This window comes from Hyla sarda, chromosome 9 (assembly GCF_029499605.1).
Source record: "Hyla sarda isolate aHylSar1 chromosome 9, aHylSar1.hap1, whole genome shotgun sequence".
Classification (NCBI taxonomy): Eukaryota; Metazoa; Chordata; class Amphibia; order Anura; family Hylidae; genus Hyla; species Hyla sarda.
The window spans coordinates 174,554,264-174,577,267 of NC_079197.1; the positions used below are offsets into that span (position 1 = coordinate 174,554,264).

At 47.3% G+C, this 23,004-nt stretch overlaps 1 protein-coding gene across 2 annotated transcripts in view; it reads left to right on the top strand.

Annotated features, from left to right (window-relative positions):
* MEIOSIN (meiosis initiator) overlaps positions 1–23,004 on the top strand; it is a 35,728-nt gene that overhangs the window by 7,833 nt on the left and 4,891 nt on the right. For both annotated transcript variants that reach the window (XM_056540644.1, XM_056540643.1), the window contains exons 6-8: positions 24–115; positions 1,436–1,519; positions 1,630–1,679. In XM_056540644.1, coding sequence (XP_056396619.1) covers positions 24–115; positions 1,436–1,519; positions 1,630–1,679 — 226 coding nt within the window. The remainder of the gene's footprint in view (positions 1–23; positions 116–1,435; positions 1,520–1,629; positions 1,680–23,004) is intronic.

Below are 23,004 nucleotides of genomic sequence, written 5' to 3' on the forward strand. Positions count from 1 at the left end.
TCACACGATGTGTCTCATTACAGGCAGAGACTGGTCCCGTACATCTCCTCCTCATCCTCCAGTAATGGTGATGGCAGTCCATGGCTCGTCTCCATATTCCCTGACTCTCCTATTAGTGAGTGATTTTACTTACATTGGATGAATAAGCCACTCCCACCATTCTACATGCATAAGCCACTCCCACCATTCTACGTGTATAAACCACTCCCACTATTCTACATGTATAAGCTACTCCCACTACTCTACGTGTATAAATCACTCCCACCATTCTACAATGTATAAGCCACTCCCACTATTCTACATGTATAAGCCACTCCCACTATTCTACATGCATAAGCCACTCCCACTATTCTACGTGTATAAACCACTCCCACCAATCTACATGTATAAGTCACTCCAACTATTCTACATGTATAAGCCACTCCCACTATTATACATGCATAAGCCACTCCCACTATTCTACGTGTATAAACCACTCCCACTATTCTACATGCATAAGCCACTCCCACTATTCTACATGTATAAGCCACTCCCACCATTCTACGTGTATATACCACTCCCACTATTCTACATGTATAAGCCACTCCCACTATTATATATGTATAAGCCACTCCCACTATTATATATGTATAAGCCACTTCCACCATTATACATGTATAAGCCACTTCCACTATTCTACATGTATAAGCCACTCCCACTATTCTACATGTATAAGCCACTCCCACTATTCTACATGTATAAGCCACTCCCACCATTCTACATGCATAAGCCACTCCCACTATTATACGTGTATAAACCACTCCCACTATTCTACATGTATAAGCCACTCCCACTATTCTACATGTATAAGCCACTCCCACCATTCTACATGCATAAGTCACTACCACTATTATACATGTATAAACCACTCCCACTATTCTACATGTATAAGCCACTTCCACTATTCTTCGTGTATAAACCACTCCCACTATTCTACATGTATAAGCCACTCCCACTATTCTACATGTATAAGTCACTCCCGCCATTTTACATGTATAAGCCACTCCCACTATTCTACATGTATAAGCCACTCCCACCATTCTACATGTATAAGCCACTCCCACTATTCTACATGTATAAGCCACTCCCACCATTCTACATGCATAAGCCACTCCCACCATTCTACATGGATAAGCCACTCCCACCATTCTACATGCATAAGCCACTCCCACCATTCTACATGGATAAGCCACTCCCACTATTCTACATGAAAAAGCCAATCACATAGTTTTATATGAATAAACCAATCATATTGAATAGGTGTGTCCCTTTAAGGCCATTATCAGCTAATAATGAGATCTCTCTGATTAGTTTCGAAACGGTCCCTGGAATGGTCCTGAGGGGACACAGTGATATGACTGTCCTGACCTGCGGCCCCTTTTGTCTTATTTTGTAGGTCCCTGCACCCCACAATCCTCAGTGGCACCCCTAGAGCTGAGCCCATTGCTGCTGTCCCCTCCCGCTGATGATCTCCATCATGGTGGGTACCAGTATAGGGGGTGCAGTGTAGTCATAAAATGACTATGAGGGTTCAGGGAGTCGTTCTGAGGTGTCAGGGATGATGAATGTTCATGTTCGGACCTTTTCCAGGGTTATTCGAGGAGGTTCAGATTGACTCCAGCTCTTCTGACGGTGTTCAGGTAAAGTTCTGATTCTATACAAGTGAACTCTTCATCCTCTGATGTCCTCTGGGGTGTCTTCTAATCGGCCCTTATTGTTTCACCACATCTGGTGTGCCGGATCCTGCGGATGGCCAAATCTGCTGCCAATAAAAATCAAGGTCCATTCCTGAGGAAGCTACCGAAAAAAGACTTGAATCTGTAATTATGGGATCTTGGATCTACAATACTGTTGTTGACTTTGGGACGGGCCTTACAGGGTGAACCATAATAGTAGAGGAAGAGTTATATGACGTCTGGAGATGTCTTCACAGCTTTTTCAAGAGTTTACTTGGTTATAGTGCCAACAAGAGACATTCTTAACCCCTTAAAGGGGTTCTCCGCTGCTCAGCGTTTGGAATAAACTGTTCTGAAGGCTGGAGCCGGTGACGGGAGCTTGTGACGTCATAGCCCCGCCCCCTCAAGGCAAGTCTATGGGAGGGGCTATGATCGTCCTATCTATTGCAGAGATGAAGCGGCTTTCTCCTGCACTCACATCTCTGCACTATACTCTGGGCCGGCCACTGATATGAATAGAACATCACTCATTCATATTTCCCTCTGAGAGCGGAGATTGGCTGCAACCATCAGGCCAATCACCACTCTGGGCGGAAAATATGAATGAGCTATGTTTATCTCTAGTCACATCACTAGCCGGAGTATAGTGCAGAGATGTGAGCGCTGTATAGAACCGCTCCGCTTCTCTGCTATATTATGGACGATCGCATTGGGTGTCAGGAGTAATATGGGGCGATATGTTTATTAGTACAGGTACTACTACTCTCATCATGGAACAGACAGTGTGTTCAGTGCTGGGAGTAGTATTACTACCTAAAAAATAGAGAGAAAAAAGTGAAACGCACACACTTTATTAAAAATTTATAAAAATGACATTATAAAAAATAAACATTTTGTTAAATAAATTTTTTCCCATCCCTACTGCATCCCTTTTTTTTTTTTTATATATGGGGCTCATTCTTTGCGCTGTGATCTGAAGTTTTTATTGGTACCATTTTTGTTTTGATTGGACTTTTTGATATCTTTTTATAAAAAATGTTATGGTATAAAAAGTGACCAAAAATACGCTATTTTGGACTTTGTAAGTTTTTTGCGTGTACGCCATTGACCGTGCGGTTTAATTAACTATATATTTTTATAGTTCGGACTTTTACGCACGGGGCGATACCACATATGTTTGTTTATTTATTTATTTATTTTACACAGTTTTTTATTTAATGTGAATGTGAAAGTGATGATTCAAACTTTTATTAGGGGAGGGGTTAAATCATAGAAACATAGAATGTGTCGGCAGATGAGAACCATTTGGCCCCTCTAGTCTGCCCAATAATCTGAATACTATGAATAGTCCCTGGGCCTATCTTATATGGAGGATAGCCTTATACCTATCTCATGCATGTTTAAACTCCTTCACTGTATTTGCAGCGACCACATTTTTATTAACTTTTTTTTTCCACTTTTTTTGCAATAGGGGACTATAACATGCATTGCACTGACCTCTCACACTGATCAATTCTATGTCATAGCATTGCATTGATCAGTGTTATCGCCGCTTGACTGCTCCTGCACGGAGCAGTCATTTGGCGATCGGACGCTGAGGAGGCAGGTAAGGGACCCTCCTCGTGTGTCCAAGCTGATCGGGACACCGCGGTTTGATCGACGCATCTAAAGGGTTAATAGCGCGCGCCACCCAGATCAGTGACGCTTCTATTAGCCAGGCCCGACCTGCTATGACGGCGTGACCCCGTGTTAGAAAAAAGGAAGCGGGCGCAGGACATACTGGTACGCCCTGTGTCCTTAACCTGTTAAGGACCCAGGGCGTACCTGTACGCCCTGAGTCCGCTCCCGATCTATAACGCGGGGCCACAGCCTCTAACAACGGCCAGGACCCGTGGCTAATAGCAAGCGGCAGTGATCGCGGTGCCACGCGCTATTAACCCTTTAGCCGCGGCGATCCCGAACAGCTCCCTGAGCTAACTGGCATGCTTTCACTTTCATTTTAGACGCGGCATCCCGAACAGCTTACAAGACAGCTGGAGGGTCCCTACCTGCCTCCTCGCTGTCCGATCGCCGAATGACTGCTCAGTGCCTGAGATCCAAGCATGAGCAGTCAAGCGGCAGAATCATCAATCACTGGTTTCTTATGAGAAACCAGTGATCAATGTGAAAGATCAGTGTGTGCAGATGACAATTTTAAACGTATACATTTTCCTGCATGTAGTTTTGATTTTTTCCAGAAGTCCGACAAAATCAAACCTATATAAGTAGGGTATCATTTTAACCGTATGGACCTACAGAATAAAGAGAAGGTGTCATTTTTACCAAAAAATGTACTACGTAGAAGCGGAAGCCCCCAAAAGTTACAAAATGGCGTTTTTTTTTCAATTTTGTCTCACATTGCTTTTTTTTCCGTTTCGCCGTAGATTTTTGGGTAAAATGACTGATGTCATTACAAAGTAGAATTGGTGGCGCAAAAAATAAGCCATCATATGGATTTTTAGGTGAAAAATTTAAAGAGTCATTATTTTTTAAAGGTAAGGAGGAAAAAACGAAAATTCCAAAACGGAAAAACCCCGGGTCCTTAAGGAGTTAAAGGAGTACTCTGCTTAAAAATTTTTTTTTTATTAAAAAATCTTAATCCTTCCAGTACTTAACAGCTGCTGTATTCTCCACAGGAAGTTCTTTTCTTTTTGAATTTCTTTTCTGTCTGACCACAGTGATCTCTGCTGACACATCTGTCCATGTCAGGAACTGTCCAGAGTAGGAGCAAATCCCCATAGCAAACCTCTCCTGCTCTGGACAGTTCCTGACATGGACAGAGGTGTTAGCAGAGAGCACTGTGGTCAGACAGAAAGGAAATTCAAAAATAAACTTCCTCTGTAGTATACAGAAGCTGATAAGTACTGGAAGGATTAAAAAAATGTTAATAGAATTAATTTACAAATCTGTTTAACTTTCCACCAGTTGATTTAAAAAAAAAATGTTTTCCAGTGGAGTACCGCTTTAAAGTTGTAGTTTCTGTATAATTTCCTGGGGAAATATATCACATTGACTCTAGGGTGGTATCTTTACAGATAAAAGTTCTAAATCAGGGTTGTAGCTCCGGGTTAGAGTTGTAGCTCCGGGTTAGAGTTGTAGCTCTGGATTAGAGTTGTAGCTCCGGGTTAGAGTTGTAGCTCTGGGTTAGAGTTGTAGCTCGGTTAGAGTTGTAGCGCCGGGTTAGAGTTGTAGCTCCGGGTTAGAGTTGTAGCTCCTGGTTAGAGTTGTAGCGCCGGGTTAGAGTTGTAGGTCTGGGTTAGAGTTGTAGCTCCGGGTTAGAGTTGTAGCTCCGGGTTAGAGTTGTAGCTCCGTGTTAGAGTTGTAGCTCCGGGTTAGAGTTGTAGCTCCGGGTTAGAGTTGTAGCTCCGGGTTAGAGTTTTAGCTCTGGGTTAGAGTTGTAGCTCCGGGTTAGAGTTGCAGCTCCGGGTTAGAGTTTTAGCTCTGGGTTAGAGTTGTAGCTCCGGGTTAGAGTTGTAGCTCCGGGTTAGAGTTTTAGCTCCGGGTTAGAGTTGTAGCTCCGGGTAAGAGTTGTAGCTCCGGGTTAGAGTTGTAGCTCCGGGTTAGAGTTGTAGCTCCGGGTTAGAGTTGTAGCTCCGGGTTAGAGTTTTAGCTCCGGGTTAGAGTTGTAGCTCCGGGTTAGAGTTGTAGCTCCGGGTTAGAGTTGTAGCTCTGGGTTAGAGTTGTAGCTCCGGGTTAGAGTTTTAGCTCCGGGTTAGAGTTGTAGGTCTGGTTTAGAGTTGTAGCTCTGGGTTAGAGTTGTAGCTCCGGGTTAGAGTTGTAGCTCCGGGTTAGAGTTGTAGCTCCGGGTTAGAGTTGTAGCTCTGGGTTACAGTTGTAGCTCCGGGTTACAGTTGTAGCTCCGGGTTAGAGTTGTAGCTCGGTTAGAGTTGTAGCGCCGGGTTAGAGTTGTAGCTCCGGGTTAGAGTTGTAGCTCCGGGTTAGAGTTGTAACTCCGGGTTAGAGTTGTAGCTCCGGGTTAGAGTTGTAGGTCTGGGTTAGAGTTGTAGCTCCGGCTTAGAGTTGTAGCTCCGGGTTAGAGTTGTAGCTCCGGGTTAGAGTTGTAGCTCCGGGTTAGAGTTGTAGCTCCGGGTTAGAGTTTTAGCTCTGGGTTAGAGTTGTAGGTCTGGTTTAGAGTTGTAGCTCCGGGTTAGAGTTGTAGCTCCGGGTTAGAGTTGTAGCTCCGGGTTAGAGTTGTAGCTCTGGGTTAGAGTTGTAGCGCCGGGTTAGAGTTGCAGCTCCGGGTTAGAGTTTTAGCTCTGGGTTAGAGTTGTAGCTCCGGGTTAGAGTTGTAGCTCCGGGTTAGAGTTTTAGCTCTGGGTTAGAGTTGTAGCTCCGGGTTAGAGTTGTAGCTCCGGGTTAGAGTTGTAGCTCCGGGTTAGAGTTGTAGCTCCGGGTTAGAGTTGTAGCTCCGGGTTAGAGTTTTAGCTCTGGGTTAGAGTTGTAGCTCCGGGTTAGAGTTGTAGCTCTGGGTTACAGTTGTAGCTCTGGGTTAGAGTTGTAGCTCCGGGTTAGAGTTTTAGCTCTGGGTTAGAGTTGTAGGTCTGGTTTAGAGTTGTAGCTCTGGGTAAGAGTTGTAGCTCCGGGTTAGAGTTGTAGCTCCGGGTTAGAGTTGTAGCTCTGGGTTAGAGTTGTAGCTCTGGGTTAAAGTTGTAGCTCCGCGTTACAGTTGTAGCTCCGGGTTAGAGTTGTAGCTCGGTTAGAGTTGTAGCGCCGGGTTAGAGTTGTAGCTCCGGGTTAGAGTTGTAGCTCCGGGTTAGAGTTGTAACTCCGGGTTAGAGTTGTAGCGCCGGGTTAGAGTTGTAGGTCTGGGTTAGAGTTGTAGCTCCGGATTAGAGTTGTAGCTCTGGGTTAGAGTTGTAGCGCCGGGTTAGAGTTGTAGGTCTGGGTTAGAGTTGTAGCTCCGGGTTAGAGTTGTAGCTCCGGGTTAGAGTTGTAGCTCCGGGTTAGAGTTGTAGCTCCGGGTTAGAGTTTTAGCTCTGGGTTAGAGTTGTAGGTCTGGTTTAGAGTTGTAGCTCCGGGTTAGAGTTGTAGCTCCGGGTTAGAGTTGTAACTCCGGGTTAGAGTTGTAGCGCCGGGTTAGAGTTGTAGGTCTGGGTTAGAGTTGTAGCTCCGGATTAGAGTTGTAGCTCTGGGTTAGAGTTGTAGCGCCGGGTTAGAGTTGTAGGTCTGGGTTAGAGTTGTAGCTCCGGGTTAGAGTTTTAGCTCCGGGTTAGAGTTGTAGCTCCGGGTTAGAGTTGTAGCTCCGGGTTAGAGTTGTAGCTCCGGGTTAGAGTTGTAGCTCCGGGTTAGAGTTGTAGCTCCGGGTTAGAGTTGTAGCTCCGGGTTAGAGTTTTAGCTCTGGGTTAGAGTTGTAGGTCTGGTTTAGAGTTGTAGCTCCGGGTTAGAGTTGTAGCTCCGTGTTAGAGTTGTAGCTCCGGGTTAGAGTTGTAGCTCCGGGTTAGAGTTGTAGCTCCAGGTTAGAGTTTTAGCTCTGGGTTAGAGTTGTAGCTCCGGGTTAGAGTTGTAGCTCCGGGTTAGAGTTTTAGCTCTGGGTTAGAGTTGTAGCTCCGGGTTAGAGTTGTAGCTCCGGGTTAGAGTTGTAGCTCCGGGTTAGAGTTGTAGCTCCGGGTTAGAGTTTTAGCTCTGGGTTAGAGTTGTAGCTCCGGGTTAGAGTTGTAGCTCTGGGTTAGAGTTGTAGCTCTGGGTTAGAGTTGTAGCTCCGGGTTAGAGTTTTAGCTCTGGGTTAGAGTTGTAGGTCTGGTTTAGAGTTGTAGCTCTGGGTTAGAGTTGTAGCTCCGGGTTAGAGTTGTAGCTCCGGGTTAGAGTTGTAGCTCTGGGTTAGAGTTGTAGCTCTGGGTTAGAGTTGTAGCTCCGCGTTACAGTTGTAGCTCCGGGTTAGAGTTGTAGCTCGGTTAGAGTTGTAGCGCCGGGTTAGAGTTGTAGCTCCGGGTTAGAGTTGTAGCTCCGGGTTAGAGTTGTAACTCCGGGTTAGAGTTGTAGCTCCGGGTTAGAGTTGTAGCTCCGGGTTAGAGTTGTAGCTCCGGGTTAGAGTTGTAGCTCCGGGTTAGAGTTGTAGCTCCGGGTTAGAGTTTTAGCTCTGGGTTAGAGTTGTAGCTCCGGGTTAGAGTTGTAGCTCTGGGTTACAGTTGTAGCTCTGGGTTAGAGTTGTAGCTCCGGGTTAGAGTTTTAGCTCTGGGTTAGAGTTGTAGGTCTGGTTTAGAGTTGTAGCTCTGGGTAAGAGTTGTAGCTCCGGGTTAGAGTTGTAGCTCCGGGTTAGAGTTGTAGCTCTGGGTTAGAGTTGTAGCTCTGGGTTAAAGTTGTAGCTCCGCGTTACAGTTGTAGCTCCGGGTTAGAGTTGTAGCTCGGTTAGAGTTGTAGCGCCGGGTTAGAGTTGTAGCTCCGGGTTAGAGTTGTAGCTCCGGGTTAGAGTTGTAACTCCGGGTTAGAGTTGTAGCGCCGGGTTAGAGTTGTAGGTCTGGGTTAGAGTTGTAGCTCCGGATTAGAGTTGTAGCTCTGGGTTAGAGTTGTAGCGCCGGGTTAGAGTTGTAGGTCTGGGTTAGAGTTGTAGCTCCGGGTTAGAGTTGTAGCTCCGGGTTAGAGTTGTAGCTCTGGGTTAGAGTTGTAGCTCCGGGTTAGAGTTGTAGCTCCGGGTTAGAGTTGTAGCTCCGGGTTAGAGTTGTAGCTCCGGGTTAGAGTTTTAGCTCTGGGTTAGAGTTGTAGGTCTGGTTTAGAGTTGTAGCTCCGGGTTAGAGTTGTAGCTCCGTGTTAGAGTTGTAGCTCCGGGTTAGAGTTGTAGCTCCGGGTTAGAGTTGTAGCTCCGGGTTAGAGTTTTAGCTCCGGGTTAGAGTTGTAGCTCCGGGTTAGAGTTGTAGCTCCGGGTTAGAGTTTTAGCTCTGGGTTAGAGTTGTAGCTCCGGGTTAGAGTTGTAGCTCCGGGTTAGAGTTGTAGCTCCGGGTTAGAGTTGTAGCTCCGGGTTAGAGTTTTAGCTCTGGGTTAGAGTTGTAGCTCCGGGTTAGAGTTGTAGCTCTGGGTTAGAGTTGTAGCTCTGGGTTAGAGTTGTAGCTCCGGGTTAGAGTTTTAGCTCTGGGTTAGAGTTGTAGGTCTGGTTTAGAGTTGTAGCTCTGGGTTAGAGTTGTAGCTCCGGGTTAGAGTTGTAGCTCCGGGTTAGAGTTGTAGCTCCGGGTTAGAGTTGTAGCTCTGGGTTAGAGTTGTAGCTCCGCGTTACATTTGTAGCTCCGGGTTAGAGTTGTAGCTCGGTTAGAGTTGTAGCGCCGGGTTAGAGTTGTAGCTCCGGGTTAGAGTTGTAGCTCCGGGTTAGAGTTGTAACTCCGGGTTAGAGTTGTAACTCCGGGTTAGAGTTGTAGCGCCGGGTTAGAGTTGTAGGTCTGGGTTAGAGTTGTAGCTCCGGATTAGAGTTGTAGCTCTGGGTTAGAGTTGTAGCGCCGGGTTAGAGTTGTAGGTCTGGGTTAGAGTTGTAGCTCCGGGTTAGAGTTGTAGCTCCGGGTTAGAGTTGTAGCTCTGGGTTAGAGTTGTAGCTCCGGGTTAGAGTTGTAGCTCCGGGTTAGAGTTGTAGCTCCGGGTTAGAGTTTTAGCTCTGGGTTAGAGTTGTAGGTCTGGTTTAGAGTTGTAGCTCTGGGTTAGAGTTGTAGCTCCGTGTTAGAGTTGTAGCTCCGGGTTAGAGTTGTAGCTCCGGGTTAGAGTTGTAGCTCCGGGTTAGAGTTTTAGCTCTGGGTTAGAGTTGTAGCTCCGGGTTAGAGTTGTAGCTCCGGGTTAGAGTTTTAGCTCTGGGTTAGAGTTGTAGCTCCATGTTAGAGTTGTAGCTCCGGGTTAGAGTTGTAGCTCCGGGTTAGAGTTGTAGCTCCGGGTTAGAGTTTTAGCTCTGGGTTAGAGTTGTAGCTCCGGGTTAGAGTTGTAGCTCCGGGTTAGAGTTGTAGCTCCGGGTTAGAGTTGTAGCTCCGGGTTAGAGTTTTAGCTCTGGGTTAGAGTTGTAGGTCTGGTTTAGAGTTGTAGCTCTGGGTTAGAGTTGTAACTCCGGGTTAGAGTTGTAGCTCCGGGTTAGAGTTGTAGCTCCGGGTTAGAGTTGTAGCTCTGGGTTAGACTTGTAGCTCTGGGTTAGAGTTGTAGCTCCGGGTTACAGTTGTAGCTCCGGGTTAGAGTTGTAGCTCCGGGTTAGAGTTGTAGCTCCGGGTTAGAGATGTAGCTCTGGGTTAGAGTTGTAGCTCTGGGTTAGAGTTGTAGGTCTGGGTTAGAGTTGTAGCTCCGGGTTAGAGTTGTAGCTCCGGGTTAGAGGTGTAGCTCCGGGTTAGAGTTTTAGCTCTGGGTTAGAGTTGTAGCTCCGGGTTAGAGTTTTAGGTCTGGTTTAGAGTTGTAACTCCGGGTTAGAGTTGTAGCTCCGGGTTAGAGTTGTAGCTCCGGGTTAGAGTTGTAGCTCCGGGTTAGAGTTGTAGCTCTGGATTAGAGTTGTAGCTCCGGGTTAGAGTTGTAGCTCTGGGTTAGAGTTGTAGCTCCGGGTTAGAGTTGTAGCTCTGGATTAGCGTTGTAGCTCCGGGTTAGAGTTGTAGCTCTGGGTTAGAGTTGTAGCTCCGGGTTAGAGTTGTAGCTCTGGATTAGAGTTGTAGCTCCGGGTTAGAGTTGTAGCTCTGGATTAGAGTTGTAGCTCCGGGTTAGAGTTGTAGCTCCGGGTTAGAGTTGTAGCTCTGGGTTAGAGTTGTAGCTCCGGGTTAGAGTTGTAGCTCCGGGTTAGAGTTGTAGCGCCGGGTTAGAGTTGTAGCTCCGGGTTAGAGTTGTAGCTCCTGGTTAGAGTTGTAGCGCCGGGTTAGAGTTGTAGGTCTGGGTTAGAGTTGTAGCTCCGGGTTAGAGTTGTAGCTCCGGGTTAGAGTTGTAGCTCCGGGTTAGAGTTGTAGCTCCGTGTTAGAGTTGTAGCTCCGGGTTAGAGTTGTAGCTCCGGGTTAGAGTTGTAGCTCCGGGTTAGAGTTTTAGCTCTGGGTTAGAGTTGTAGCTCCGGGTTAGAGTTGCAGCTCCGGGTTAGAGTTTTAGCTCTGGGTTAGAGTTGTAGCTCCGGGTTAGAGTTGTAGCTCCGGGTTAGAGTTTTAGCTCCGGGTTAGAGTTGTAGCTCCGGGTTAGAGTTGTAGCTCCGGGTTAGAGTTGTAGCTCCGGGTTAGAGTTGTAGCTCCGGGTTAGAGTTGTAGCTCCGGGTTAGAGTTGTAGCTCCGGGTTAGAGTTTTAGCTCTGGGTTAGAGTTGTAGCTCCGGGTTAGAGTTGTAGCTCTGGGTTAGAGTTGTAGCTCTGGGTTAGAGTTGTAGCTCCGGGTTAGAGTTTTAGCTCTGGGTTAGAGTTGTAGGTCTGGTTTAGAGTTGTAGCTCTGGGTTAGAGTTGTAGCTCCGGGTTAGAGTTGTAGCTCCGGGTTAGAGTTGTAGCTCTGGGTTAGAGTTGTAGCTCTGGGTTACAGTTGTAGCTCCGGGTTACAGTTGTAGCTCCGGGTTAGAGTTGTAGCTCGGTTAGAGTTGTAGCGCCGGGTTAGAGTTGTAGCTCCGGGTTAGAGTTGTAGCTCCGGGTTAGAGTTGTAACTCCGGGTTAGAGTTGTAGCTCCGGGTTAGAGTTGTAGGTCTGGGTTAGAGTTGTAGCTCCGGCTTAGAGTTGTAGCTCCGGGTTAGAGTTGTAGCTCCGGGTTAGAGTTGTAGCTCCGGGTTAGAGTTGTAGCTCCGGGTTAGAGTTTTAGCTCTGGGTTAGAGTTGTAGGTCTGGTTTAGAGTTGTAGCTCCGGGTTAGAGTTGTAGCTCCGGGTTAGAGTTGTAGCTCCGGGTTAGAGTTGTAGCTCTGGGTTAGAGTTGTAGCTCCGGGTTAGAGTTGCAGCTCCGGGTTAGAGTTTTAGCTCTGGGTTAGAGTTGTAGCTCCGGGTTAGAGTTGTAGCTCCGGGTTAGAGTTTTAGCTCTGGGTTAGAGTTGTAGCTCCGGGTTAGAGTTGTAGCTCCGGGTTAGAGTTGTAGCTCCGGGTTAGAGTTGTAGCTCCGGGTTAGAGTTGTAGCTCCGGGTTAGAGTTGTAGCTCCGGGTTAGAGTTTTAGCTCTGGGTTAGAGTTTTAGCTCCGGGTTAGAGTTGTAGCTCCGGGTTAGAGTTGTAGCTCCGGGTTAGAGATGTAGCTCTGGGTTAGAGTTGTAGCTCTGGGTTAGAGTTGTAGGTCTGGGTTAGAGTTGGAGCTCCGGGTTAGAGTTGGAGCTCCGGGTTAGAGGTGTAGCTCCGGGTTAGAGTTTTAGCTCTGGGTTAGAGTTGTAACTCCGGGTTAGAGTTGTAGCTCCGGGTTAGAGTTGTAGGTCTGGGTTAGAGTTGTAGCTCCGGCTTAGAGTTGTAGCTCCGGGTTAGAGTTGTAGCTCCGGGTTAGAGTTGTAGCTCCGGGTTAGAGTTGTAGCTCCGGGTTAGAGTTTTAGCTCTGGGTTAGAGTTGTAGGTCTGGTTTAGAGTTGTAGCTCCGGGTTAGAGTTGTAGCTCCGGGTTAGAGTTGTAGCTCCGGGTTAGAGTTGTAGCTCCGGGTTAGAGTTGTAGCTCCGGGTTAGAGTTGCAGCTCCGGGTTAGAGTTTTAGCTCCGGGTTAGAGTTTTAGCTCCGGGTTAGAGTTGTAGCTCCGGGTTAGAGTTGTAGCTCCGGGTTAGAGTTTTAGCTCTGGGTTAGAGTTGTAGCTCCGGGTTAGAGTTGTAGCTCCGGGTTAGAGTTGTAGCTCCGGGTTAGAGTTGTAGCTCCGGGTTAGAGTTGTAGCTCCGGGTTAGAGTTGTAGCTCCGGGTTAGAGTTGTAGCTCGGTTAGAGTTGTAGCGCCGGGTTAGAGTTGTAGCTCCGGGTTAGAGTTGTAACTCCGGGTTAGAGTTGTAACTCCGGGTTAGAGTTGTAGCGCCGGGTTAGAGTTGTAGGTCTGGGTTAGAGTTGTAGCTCCGGATTAGAGTTGTAGCTCTGGGTTAGAGTTGTAGCGCCGGGTTAGAGTTGTAGGTCTGGGTTAGAGTTGTAGCTCCGGGTTAGAGTTGTAGCTCCGGGTTAGAGTTGTAGCTCCGGGTTAGAGTTTTAGCTCTGGGTTAGAGTTGTAGCTCCGGGTTAGAGTTGTTGCTCCGGGTTAGAGTTTTAGCTCTGGGTTAGAGTTGTAGGTCTGGTTTAGAGTTGTAGCTCTGGGTTAGAGTTGTAGCTCCGGGTTAGAGTTGTAGCTCCGGGTTAGAGTTTTAGCTCTGGGTTAGAGTTGTAGCTCCGGGTTAGAGTTGTAGCTCCGGGTTAGAGTTGTAGCTCCGGGTTAGAGTTTTAGCTCTGGGTTAGAGTTGTAGGTCTGGTTTAGAGTTGTAGTTCTGGGTTAGAGTTGTAGCTCCGGGTTAGAGTTGTAGCTCCGGGTTAGAGTTGTAGCTCCGGGTTAGAGTTGTAGCTCTGGGTTAGAGTTGTAGCTCTGGGTTAGAGTTGTAGCTCCGGGTTACAGTTGTAGCTCCGGGTTAGAGTTGTAGCTCCGGGTTAGAGTTGTAGCTCCGGGTTAGAGATGTAGCTCTGGGTTAGAGTTGTAGCTCTGGGTTAGAGTTGTAGGTCTGGGTTAGAGTTGTAGCTCCGGGTTAGAGTTGTAGCTCCGGGTTAGAGGTGTAGCTCCGGGTTAGAGTTTTAGCTCTGGGTTAGAGTTGTAGCTCCGGGTTAGAGTTTTAGGTCTGGTTTAGAGTTGTAACTCCGGGTTAGAGTTGTAGCTCCGGGTTAGAGTTGTAGCTCCGGGTTAGAGTTGTAGCTCCAGGTTAGAGTTTTAGCTCTGGGTTAGAGTTTTAGCTCCGGGTTAGAGTTGTAACTCTGGGTTAGAGTTTTAGCTCTGGGTTAGAGTTGTAGCTCAGGGTTAGAGTTGTAGCTCTGGGTTAGAGTTGTAGCTCCGGGTTAGAGTTGTTGCTCCGGGTTAGAGTTGTAGCTCCGGGTTAGAGTTGTAGCTCCGGGTTAGAGTTGTAGCTCCGGGTTAGAGTTTTAGCTCTGGGTTAGAGTTGTAGGTCTGGTTTAGAGTTGTAGCTCCGGGTTAGAGTTGTAGCTCCGTGTTAGAGTTGTAGCTCCGGGTTAGAGTTGTAGCTCCGGGTTAGAGTTTTAGCTCTGGTTTAGAGTTGTAGCTCTGGGTTAGAGTTGTAGCTCCGTGTTAGAGTTTTAGCTCTGGGTTAGAGTTGTAGCTCTGGGTTAGAGTTGTAGCTCCGGGTTAGAGTTTTAGCTCTGGGTTAGAGTTGTAGGTCTGGTTTAGAGTTGTAGCTCTGGGTTAGAGTTGTAGCTCTGGGTTAGAGTTGTAGCGCCGGGTTAGAGTTGTAGGTCTGGGTTAGAGTTGTAGCTCCGTGTTAGAGTTGTAGCTCCGGGTTAGAGTTGTAGCTCCGGGTTAGAGTTTTAGCTCTGGTTTAGAGTTGTAGCTCTGGGTTAGAGTTGTAGCTCCGTGTTAGAGTTGTAGCTCCGTGTTAGAGTTGTAGCTCCGGGTTAGAGTTGTAGCTCTGGGTTAGAGTTGTAGCTCCGGGTTAGAGTTTTAGCTCTGGTTTAGAGTTGTAGCTCTGGGTTAGAGTTGTAGCTCCGTGTTAGAGTTGTAGCTCCGTGTTAGAGTTGTAGCTCCGGGTTAGAGTTTTAGCTCCGGGTTAGAGTTGTAGCTCCGGGTTAGAGTTGTAGCTCCGGGTTAGAGTTGTAGCTCCGGGTTAGAGTTGTAGCTCCGGGTTAGAGTTGTAGCTCAGGGTTAGAGTTGTAGCTCAGGGTTAGAGTTGTAGCTCTGGGTTAGAGTTGTAGCTCAGGGTTAGAGTTGTAGCTCCGGGTTAGAGTTTTAGCTCCGGGTTAGAGTTGTAGCTCCGGGTTAGAGTTGTAGCTCCGGGTTAGAGTTGTAGGTCCGGTTTAGAGTTGTAGCTCCGTGTTAGAGTTGTAGCTCCGGGTTAGAGTTTTAGCTCCGTGTTAGAGTTGTAGCTCCGGGTTAGAGTTGTAGCTCCGGGTTAGAGTTGTAGCTCCGGGTTAGAGTTTTAGCTCTGGGTTAGAGTTGTAGCTCCGGGTTAGAGTTGTAGCTCCGGGTTAGAGTTTTAGCTCTGGGTTAGAGTTGTAGCTCCATGTTAGAGTTGTAGCTCCGGGTTAGAGTTGTAGCTCCGGGTTAGAGTTGTAGCTCCGGGTTAGAGTTTTAGCTCTGGGTTAGAGTTGTAGCTCCGGGTTAGAGTTGTAGCTCCGGGTTAGAGTTGTAGCTCCGGGTTAGAGTTGTAGCTCCGGGTTAGAGTTTTAGCTCTGGGTTAGAGTTGTAGGTCTGGTTTAGAGTTGTAGCTCTGGGTTAGAGTTGTAACTCCGGGTTAGAGTTGTAGCTCCGGGTTAGAGTTGTAGCTCCGGGTTAGAGTTGTAGCTCTGGGTTAGAGTTGTAGCTCTGGGTTAGAGTTGTAGCTCCGGGTTACAGTTGTAGCTCCGGGTTAGAGTTGTAGCTCCGGGTTAGAGTTGTAGCTCCGGGTTAGAGATGTAGCTCTGGGTTAGAGTTGTAGCTCTGGGTTAGAGTTGTAGGTCTGGGTTAGAGTTGTAGCTCCGGGTTAGAGTTGTAGCTCCGGGTTAGAGGTGTAGCTCCGGGTTAGAGTTTTAGCTCTGGGTTAGAGTTGTAGCTCCGGGTTAGAGTTTTAGGTCTGGTTTAGAGTTGTAACTCCGGGTTAGAGTTGTAGCTCCGGGTTAGAGTTGTAGCTCCGGGTTAGAGTTGTAGCTCCGGGTTAGAGTTGTAGCTCTGGATTAGAGTTGTAGCTCCGGGTTAGAGTTGTAGCTCTGGGTTAGAGTTGTAGCTCCGGGTTAGAGTTGTAGCTCTGGATTAGCGTTGTAGCTCCGGGTTAGAGTTGTAGCTCTGGGTTAGAGTTGTAGCTCCGGGTTAGAGTTGTAGCTCTGGATTAGAGTTGTAGCTCCGGGTTAGAGTTGTAGCTCTGGATTAGAGTTGTAGCTCCGGGTTAGAGTTGTAGCTCCGGGTTAGAGTTGTAGCTCTGGGTTAGAGTTGTAGCTCCGGGTTAGAGTTGTAGCTCCGGGTTAGAGTTGTAGCGCCGGGTTAGAGTTGTAGCTCCGGGTTAGAGTTGTAGCTCCTGGTTAGAGTTGTAGCGCCGGGTTAGAGTTGTAGGTCTGGGTTAGAGTTGTAGCTCCGGGTTAGAGTTGTAGCTCCGGGTTAGAGTTGTAGCTCCGGGTTAGAGTTGTAGCTCCGTGTTAGAGTTGTAGCTCCGGGTTAGAGTTGTAGCTCCGGGTTAGAGTTGTAGCTCCGGGTTAGAGTTTTAGCTCTGGGTTAGAGTTGTAGCTCCGGGTTAGAGTTGCAGCTCCGGGTTAGAGTTTTAGCTCTGGGTTAGAGTTGTAGCTCCGGGTTAGAGTTGTAGCTCCGGGTTAGAGTTTTAGCTCCGGGTTAGAGTTGTAGCTCCGGGTTAGAGTTGTAGCTCCGGGTTAGAGTTGTAGCTCCGGGTTAGAGTTGTAGCTCCGGGTTAGAGTTGTAGCTCCGGGTTAGAGTTGTAGCTCCGGGTTAGAGTTGTAGCTCCGGGTTAGAGTTTTAGCTCTGGGTTAGAGTTGTAGCTCCGGGTTAGAGTTGTAGCTCTGGGTTAGAGTTGTAGCTCTGGGTTAGAGTTGTAGCTCCGGGTTAGAGTTTTAGCTCTGGGTTAGAGTTGTAGGTCTGGTTTAGAGTTGTAGCTCTGGGTTAGAGTTGTAGCTCCGGGTTAGAGTTGTAGCTCCGGGTTAGAGTTGTAGCTCTGGGTTAGAGTTGTAGCTCTGGGTTACAGTTGTAGCTCCGGGTTACAGTTGTAGCTCCGGGTTAGAGTTGTAGCTCGGTTAGAGTTGTAGCGCCGGGTTAGAGTTGTAGCTCCGGGTTAGAGTTGTAGCTCCGGGTTAGAGTTGTAACTCCGGGTTAGAGTTGTAGCTCCGGGTTAGAGTTGTAGGTCTGGGTTAGAGTTGTAGCTCCGGCTTAGAGTTGTAGCTCCGGGTTAGAGTTGTAGCTCCGGGTTAGAGTTGTAGCTCCGGGTTAGAGTTGTAGCTCCGGGTTAGAGTTTTAGCTCTGGGTTAGAGTTGTAGGTCTGGTTTAGAGTTGTAGCTCCGGGTTAGAGTTGTAGCTCCGGGTTAGAGTTGTAGCTCCGGGTTAGAGTTGTAGCTCTGGGTTAGAGTTGTAGCTCCGGGTTAGAGTTGCAGCTCCGGGTTAGAGTTTTAGCTCTGGGTTAGAGTTGTAGCTCCGGGTTAGAGTTGTAGCTCCGGGTTAGAGTTTTAGCTCTGGGTTAGAGTTGTAGCTCCGGGTTAGAGTTGTAGCTCCGGGTTAGAGTTGTAGCTCCGGGTTAGAGTTGTAGCTCCGGGTTAGAGTTGTAGCTCCGGGTTAGAGTTGTAGCTCCGGGTTAGAGTTTTAGCTCTGGGTTAGAGTTTTAGCTCCGGGTTAGAGTTGTAGCTCCGGGTTAGAGTTGTAGCTCCGGGTTAGAGATGTAGCTCTGGGTTAGAGTTGTAGCTCTGGGTTAGAGTTGTAGGTCTGGGTTAGAGTTGGAGCTCCGGGTTAGAGTTGGAGCTCCGGGTTAGAGGTGTAGCTCCGGGTTAGAGTTTTAGCTCTGGGTTAGAGTTGTAACTCCGGGTTAGAGTTGTAGCTCCGGGTTAGAGTTGTAGGTCTGGGTTAGAGTTGTAGCTCCGGCTTAGAGTTGTAGCTCCGGGTTAGAGTTGTAGCTCCGGGTTAGAGTTGTAGCTCCGGGTTAGAGTTGTAGCTCCGGGTTAGAGTTTTAGCTCTGGGTTAGAGTTGTAGGTCTGGTTTAGAGTTGTAGCTCCGGGTTAGAGTTGTAGCTCCGGGTTAGAGTTGTAGCTCCGGGTTAGAGTTGTAGCTCCGGGTTAGAGTTGTAGCTCCGGGTTAGAGTTGCAGCTCCGGGTTAGAGTTTTAGCTCCGGGTTAGAGTTTTAGCTCCGGGTTAGAGTTGTAGCTCCGGGTTAGAGTTGTAGCTCCGGGTTAGAGTTTTAGCTCTGGGTTAGAGTTGTAGCTCCGGGTTAGAGTTGTAGCTCCGGGTTAGAGTTGTAGCTCCGGGTTAGAGTTGTAGCTCCGGGTTAGAGTTGTAGCTCCGGGTTAGAGTTGTAGCTCCGGGTTAGAGTTGTAGCTCGGTTAGAGTTGTAGCGCCGGGTTAGAGTTGTAGCTCCGGGTTAGAGTTGTAACTCCGGGTTAGAGTTGTAACTCCGGGTTAGAGTTGTAGCGCCGGGTTAGAGTTGTAGGTCTGGGTTAGAGTTGTAGCTCCGGATTAGAGTTGTAGCTCTGGGTTAGAGTTGTAGCGCCGGGTTAGAGTTGTAGGTCTGGGTTAGAGTTGTAGCTCCGGGTTAGAGTTGTAGCTCCGGGTTAGAGTTGTAGCTCCGGGTTAGAGTTTTAGCTCTGGGTTAGAGTTGTAGCTCCGGGTTAGAGTTGTTGCTCCGGGTTAGAGTTTTAGCTCTGGGTTAGAGTTGTAGGTCTGGTTTAGAGTTGTAGCTCTGGGTTAGAGTTGTAGCTCCGGGTTAGAGTTGTAGCTCCGGGTTAGAGTTTTAGCTCTGGGTTAGAGTTGTAGCTCCGGGTTAGAGTTGTAGCTCCGGGTTAGAGTTGTAGCTCCGGGTTAGAGTTTTAGCTCTGGGTTAGAGTTGTAGGTCTGGTTTAGAGTTGTAGTTCTGGGTTAGAGTTGTAGCTCCGGGTTAGAGTTGTAGCTCCGGGTTAGAGTTGTAGCTCCGGGTTAGAGTTGTAGCTCTGGGTTAGAGTTGTAGCTCTGGGTTAGAGTTGTAGCTCCGGGTTACAGTTGTAGCTCCGGGTTAGAGTTGTAGCTCCGGGTTAGAGTTGTAGCTCCGGGTTAGAGATGTAGCTCTGGGTTAGAGTTGTAGCTCTGGGTTAGAGTTGTAGGTCTGGGTTAGAGTTGTAGCTCCGGGTTAGAGTTGTAGCTCCGGGTTAGAGGTGTAGCTCCGGGTTAGAGTTTTAGCTCTGGGTTAGAGTTGTAGCTCCGGGTTAGAGTTTTAGGTCTGGTTTAGAGTTGTAACTCCGGGTTAGAGTTGTAGCTCCGGGTTAGAGTTGTAGCTCCGGGTTAGAGTTGTAGCTCCAGGTTAGAGTTTTAGCTCTGGGTTAGAGTTTTAGCTCCGGGTTAGAGTTGTAACTCTGGGTTAGAGTTTTAGCTCTGGGTTAGAGTTGTAGCTCAGGGTTAGAGTTGTAGCTCTGGGTTAGAGTTGTAGCTCCGGGTTAGAGTTGTTGCTCCGGGTTAGAGTTGTAGCTCCGGGTTAGAGTTGTAGCTCCGGGTTAGAGTTGTAGCTCCGGGTTAGAGTTGTAGCTCCGGGTTAGAGTTTTAGCTCTGGGTTAGAGTTGTAGGTCTGGTTTAGAGTTGTAGCTCCGGGTTAGAGTTGTAGCTCCGTGTTAGAGTTGTAGCTCCGGGTTAGAGTTGTAGCTCCGGGTTAGAGTTTTAGCTCTGGTTTAGAGTTGTAGCTCTGGGTTAGAGTTGTAGCTCCGTGTTAGAGTTTTAGCTCTGGGTTAGAGTTGTAGCTCTGGGTTAGAGTTGTAGCTCCGGGTTAGAGTTTTAGCTCTGGGTTAGAGTTGTAGGTCTGGTTTAGAGTTGTAGCTCTGGGTTAGAGTTGTAGCTCTGGGTTAGAGTTGTAGCGCCGGGTTAGAGTTGTAGGTCTGGGTTAGAGTTGTAGCTCCGTGTTAGAGTTGTAGCTCCGGGTTAGAGTTGTAGCTCCGGGTTAGAGTTTTAGCTCTGGTTTAGAGTTGTAGCTCTGGGTTAGAGTTGTAGCTCCGTGTTAGAGTTGTAGCTCCGTGTTAGAGTTGTAGCTCCGGGTTAGAGTTGTAGCTCTGGGTTAGAGTTGTAGCTCCGGGTTAGAGTTTTAGCTCTGGTTTAGAGTTGTAGCTCTGGGTTAGAGTTGTAGCTCCGTGTTAGAGTTGTAGCTCCGTGTTAGAGTTGTAGCTCCGGGTTAGAGTTTTAGCTCCGGGTTAGAGTTGTAGCTCCGGGTTAGAGTTGTAGCTCCGGGTTAGAGTTGTAGCTCCGGGTTAGAGTTGTAGCTCCGGGTTAGAGTTGTAGCTCAGGGTTAGAGTTGTAGCTCAGGGTTAGAGTTGTAGCTCTGGGTTAGAGTTGTAGCTCAGGGTTAGAGTTGTAGCTCCGGGTTAGAGTTTTAGCTCCGGGTTAGAGTTGTAGCTCCGGGTTAGAGTTGTAGCTCCGGGTTAGAGTTGTAGGTCCGGTTTAGAGTTGTAGCTCCGTGTTAGAGTTGTAGCTCCGGGTTAGAGTTGTAGCTCCGGGTTAGAGTTGTAGCTCCGGGTTAGAGTTGTAGCTCCGGGTTAGAGATGTAGCTCCGGGTTAGAGTTGTAGCTCCGGGTTAGAGTTGTAGCTCTGGGTTAGAGTTGTAGCTCTGGGTTAGAGATGTAGCTCCGGGTTAGAGTTGTAGCTCTGGGTTAGAGTTGTAGCTTCGGGTTAGGATTGTAATTCTCTAGTTCAGCTTGTATTTTTACTTATTGCTCCTATACCTGGTTCTGCGGGCTGTTGAGTCATAGGGCTGACATAGTTTTTCACACTTAGTTTTTCCATTTAAAGGGGTACTCCCCTCCCCCAGCGTTCTGAACATTTTGTTCCGAACGCTGGGTATGAGCTTCGTGGGTCGTGACATCACGTCACGCCATGCTCCCTCAATGAAAGTCTATGGGAGGGGGCGCGCCTCCTCCCATAGACTTGCATTGAGGGGGCATGTTATGACATCATGAGGGGTATGCCCGTGACGTCATGACCACCGCACCCAGCTTTCGGAACAAAATGTTCCAAACGCTGGGGCAGTGGAGTACCCCTTTAAGCCAAAACACAGATAAAGCTGCACATCTCTCCATTATAGATTTTCTTTATATCTGTTCCACTCCTGATTTTGACAAAAAATACTGTTTAAAAATATTTTATGTGAATCCAGAACCTACAGCCCATGACCCAACCAGAACAGTATTACCCATAAACCTCAGCTCGTGACCTGATGAGAACAATATTACTCAGAAGTTCACTCTTCCCTTGATGCCCTGATCCTGATCAGTTGTCCCCCAAATCCCCATCCTTTGATACCACCCAGAAAATATTCTCTAGAATCTTCCCCCATTACTAAACCAAGAACAGTATTATCCAGAAACCCAACTCTGTGATTTGACCTGGAGCACTATTGTCCAGAACCCCAACCCTGTGACCTGACCCAGAACAAATGGCTCCAGAAAGTTAAACAGATTTGTAAATTACTTCTATTAAAAAATCTTAATCCTTCCAATAAATTATCAGCTGCAGAAGTTGAGTTTTTCTTCTCTGTCCAACAACAGTGCTCCCTGCTGACATCTCTGCTTGTCTCGGGAACTGTACAGAGTAGAAGCGGTTTGCTATGGGGATTTGCTTCTACCCTGGACAGTTCCTGAGAAAGGTGTCATCAAAGAGCACTTAGACAGAAAAGAACAACTCAACTTCAGCAGCTCATAAGTACTGGAGGGATTAAGATTTTTTAATAGAAGTAATTTACAAATCTGTTTAACTTTCAGGAGCTAGTTGATGTATAAAAATAAGTTTTTTTCCTGCAATACCCCTTTAACCTCTTAACCCCTTAAGGACTCAGCCCATTTTGGCCTTAAGGACTCAGACAATTTAATTTTTACGTTTTCATTTTTTCCTCCTCGCCTTCTAAAAATCATAACTCTTTTATATTTTCATCCACAGACTAGTATGAGGGCTTGTTTTTTGCGTGACCAGTTGTCCTTTGTAATGACATAACTCATTATATCATAAAATGTATGGCGCAATCAAAAAACACTATTTTTGTGGGGAAATTAAAACGAAAAACGCAATTTTGCTAATTTTGGAAGGTTTGTTTTCACGCCGTACAATTTCTGGTAAAAATGACATGTGTTCTTTATTCTGAGGGTCAATACGATTAAAATGATACCCATTATTATATACTTTTATATTATTGTTGCGCTTAAAAAAAATCACAAACTTTTTAACCAAATTAGTACGTTTATAATCCCTTTATTTTGATGACCTATAACTTTTTTATTTTTCAGTATAAGCGGCAGTATGGGGGCTCATTTTATGCGCCATGATCTGTACTTTTTTTTGATACCACATTTGTATATAAAAAACTTTTAATACATTTTTTATAATTTTTTTTTTAATAAAATGTATTAAAAAAGTAGGAATTTTGGACTTTTTAAAATTTTTTTCGTTCACGCCGTTCACCGTACGGGATCATTAACATTTTATTTTAATAGTTTGGACATTTACGCACGCGGCGATACCAAATATGTCTATAAAAAATGTTTTTTACGCTTTTTGGGGGTAAAATAGGAAAAAACGGACGTTTTACTTTTTTATTGGGGGAGGGGATTTTTCACTTTTTTTTTACTTTTACTTTTACATTTTTTTACTTTTTTTTTTACACTTGAATAGTCCCCATAGGGGACTATTCATAGCAATACCATGATTGCTAATACTGATCTGTTCTATGTATAGGACATAGAACAGATCAGTATTATCGGTCATCTCCTGCTCTGGTCTGCTCGATCACAGACCAGAGCAGGAGACGCCGGGAGCCGCACGGAGGAAGGAGAGGGGACCTCCGTGCGGTGTTATGAATGATCGGATCCCCGCAGCAGCGCTGCGGGCGATCCGATCGTTCATTTTAATCGCGAACTCCCGCAGATGCCGGGATCTGTATTGATCCCGGCACCTGAGGGGTTAATGGCAGACGCCCGCGAGATCGCGGGCGTCGGCCATTGCCGGCGGGTCCCTGGCTGCGATTAGCAGCCGGGATCAGCCGCGCATGACACGGGCATCGCTCCGATGCCCGCGGTTATGCTTAGGACGTAAATGTACGTCCTGGTGCGTTAAGTACCACCTCACCAGGACGTACATTTACGTCCTGCGTCCTTAAGGGGTTAAGGACCAAGGACGTACCGGTGGCTAATAGCGCGCGGCAATGATCGCGGTGCTGAGCGCTATTAACCCTTTAGATGCGGTGTTCAAAGTTGAACGCTGCGTCTAAAGTGAAAGTAAATCACTGCCAGTTAGCTCAGGGGGCTGTTCGGGATGTCCGCGGCAAAATTGCGGCATGCCGAACAGCTCTGGGACATGAGGAGGGTCTCCTACCTTGCCTCCTGGTGTCCGATCGCCGAATGACTGCTCAGTGCCTGAGATCCAAGCATGAGCAGTCAAGCGGCAGAATCATATGAGAAACCAGTGATCAATGTAAAAGATCAGTGTGTGCAGTGTTATAGGTCCCTATGGGATAACAATGATCAGTGTGTGCAGTGTTATAGGTCCCTATGGGATAACAATGATCAGTGTGTGCAGTGTTATAGGTCCCTATGGGATAACAATGATC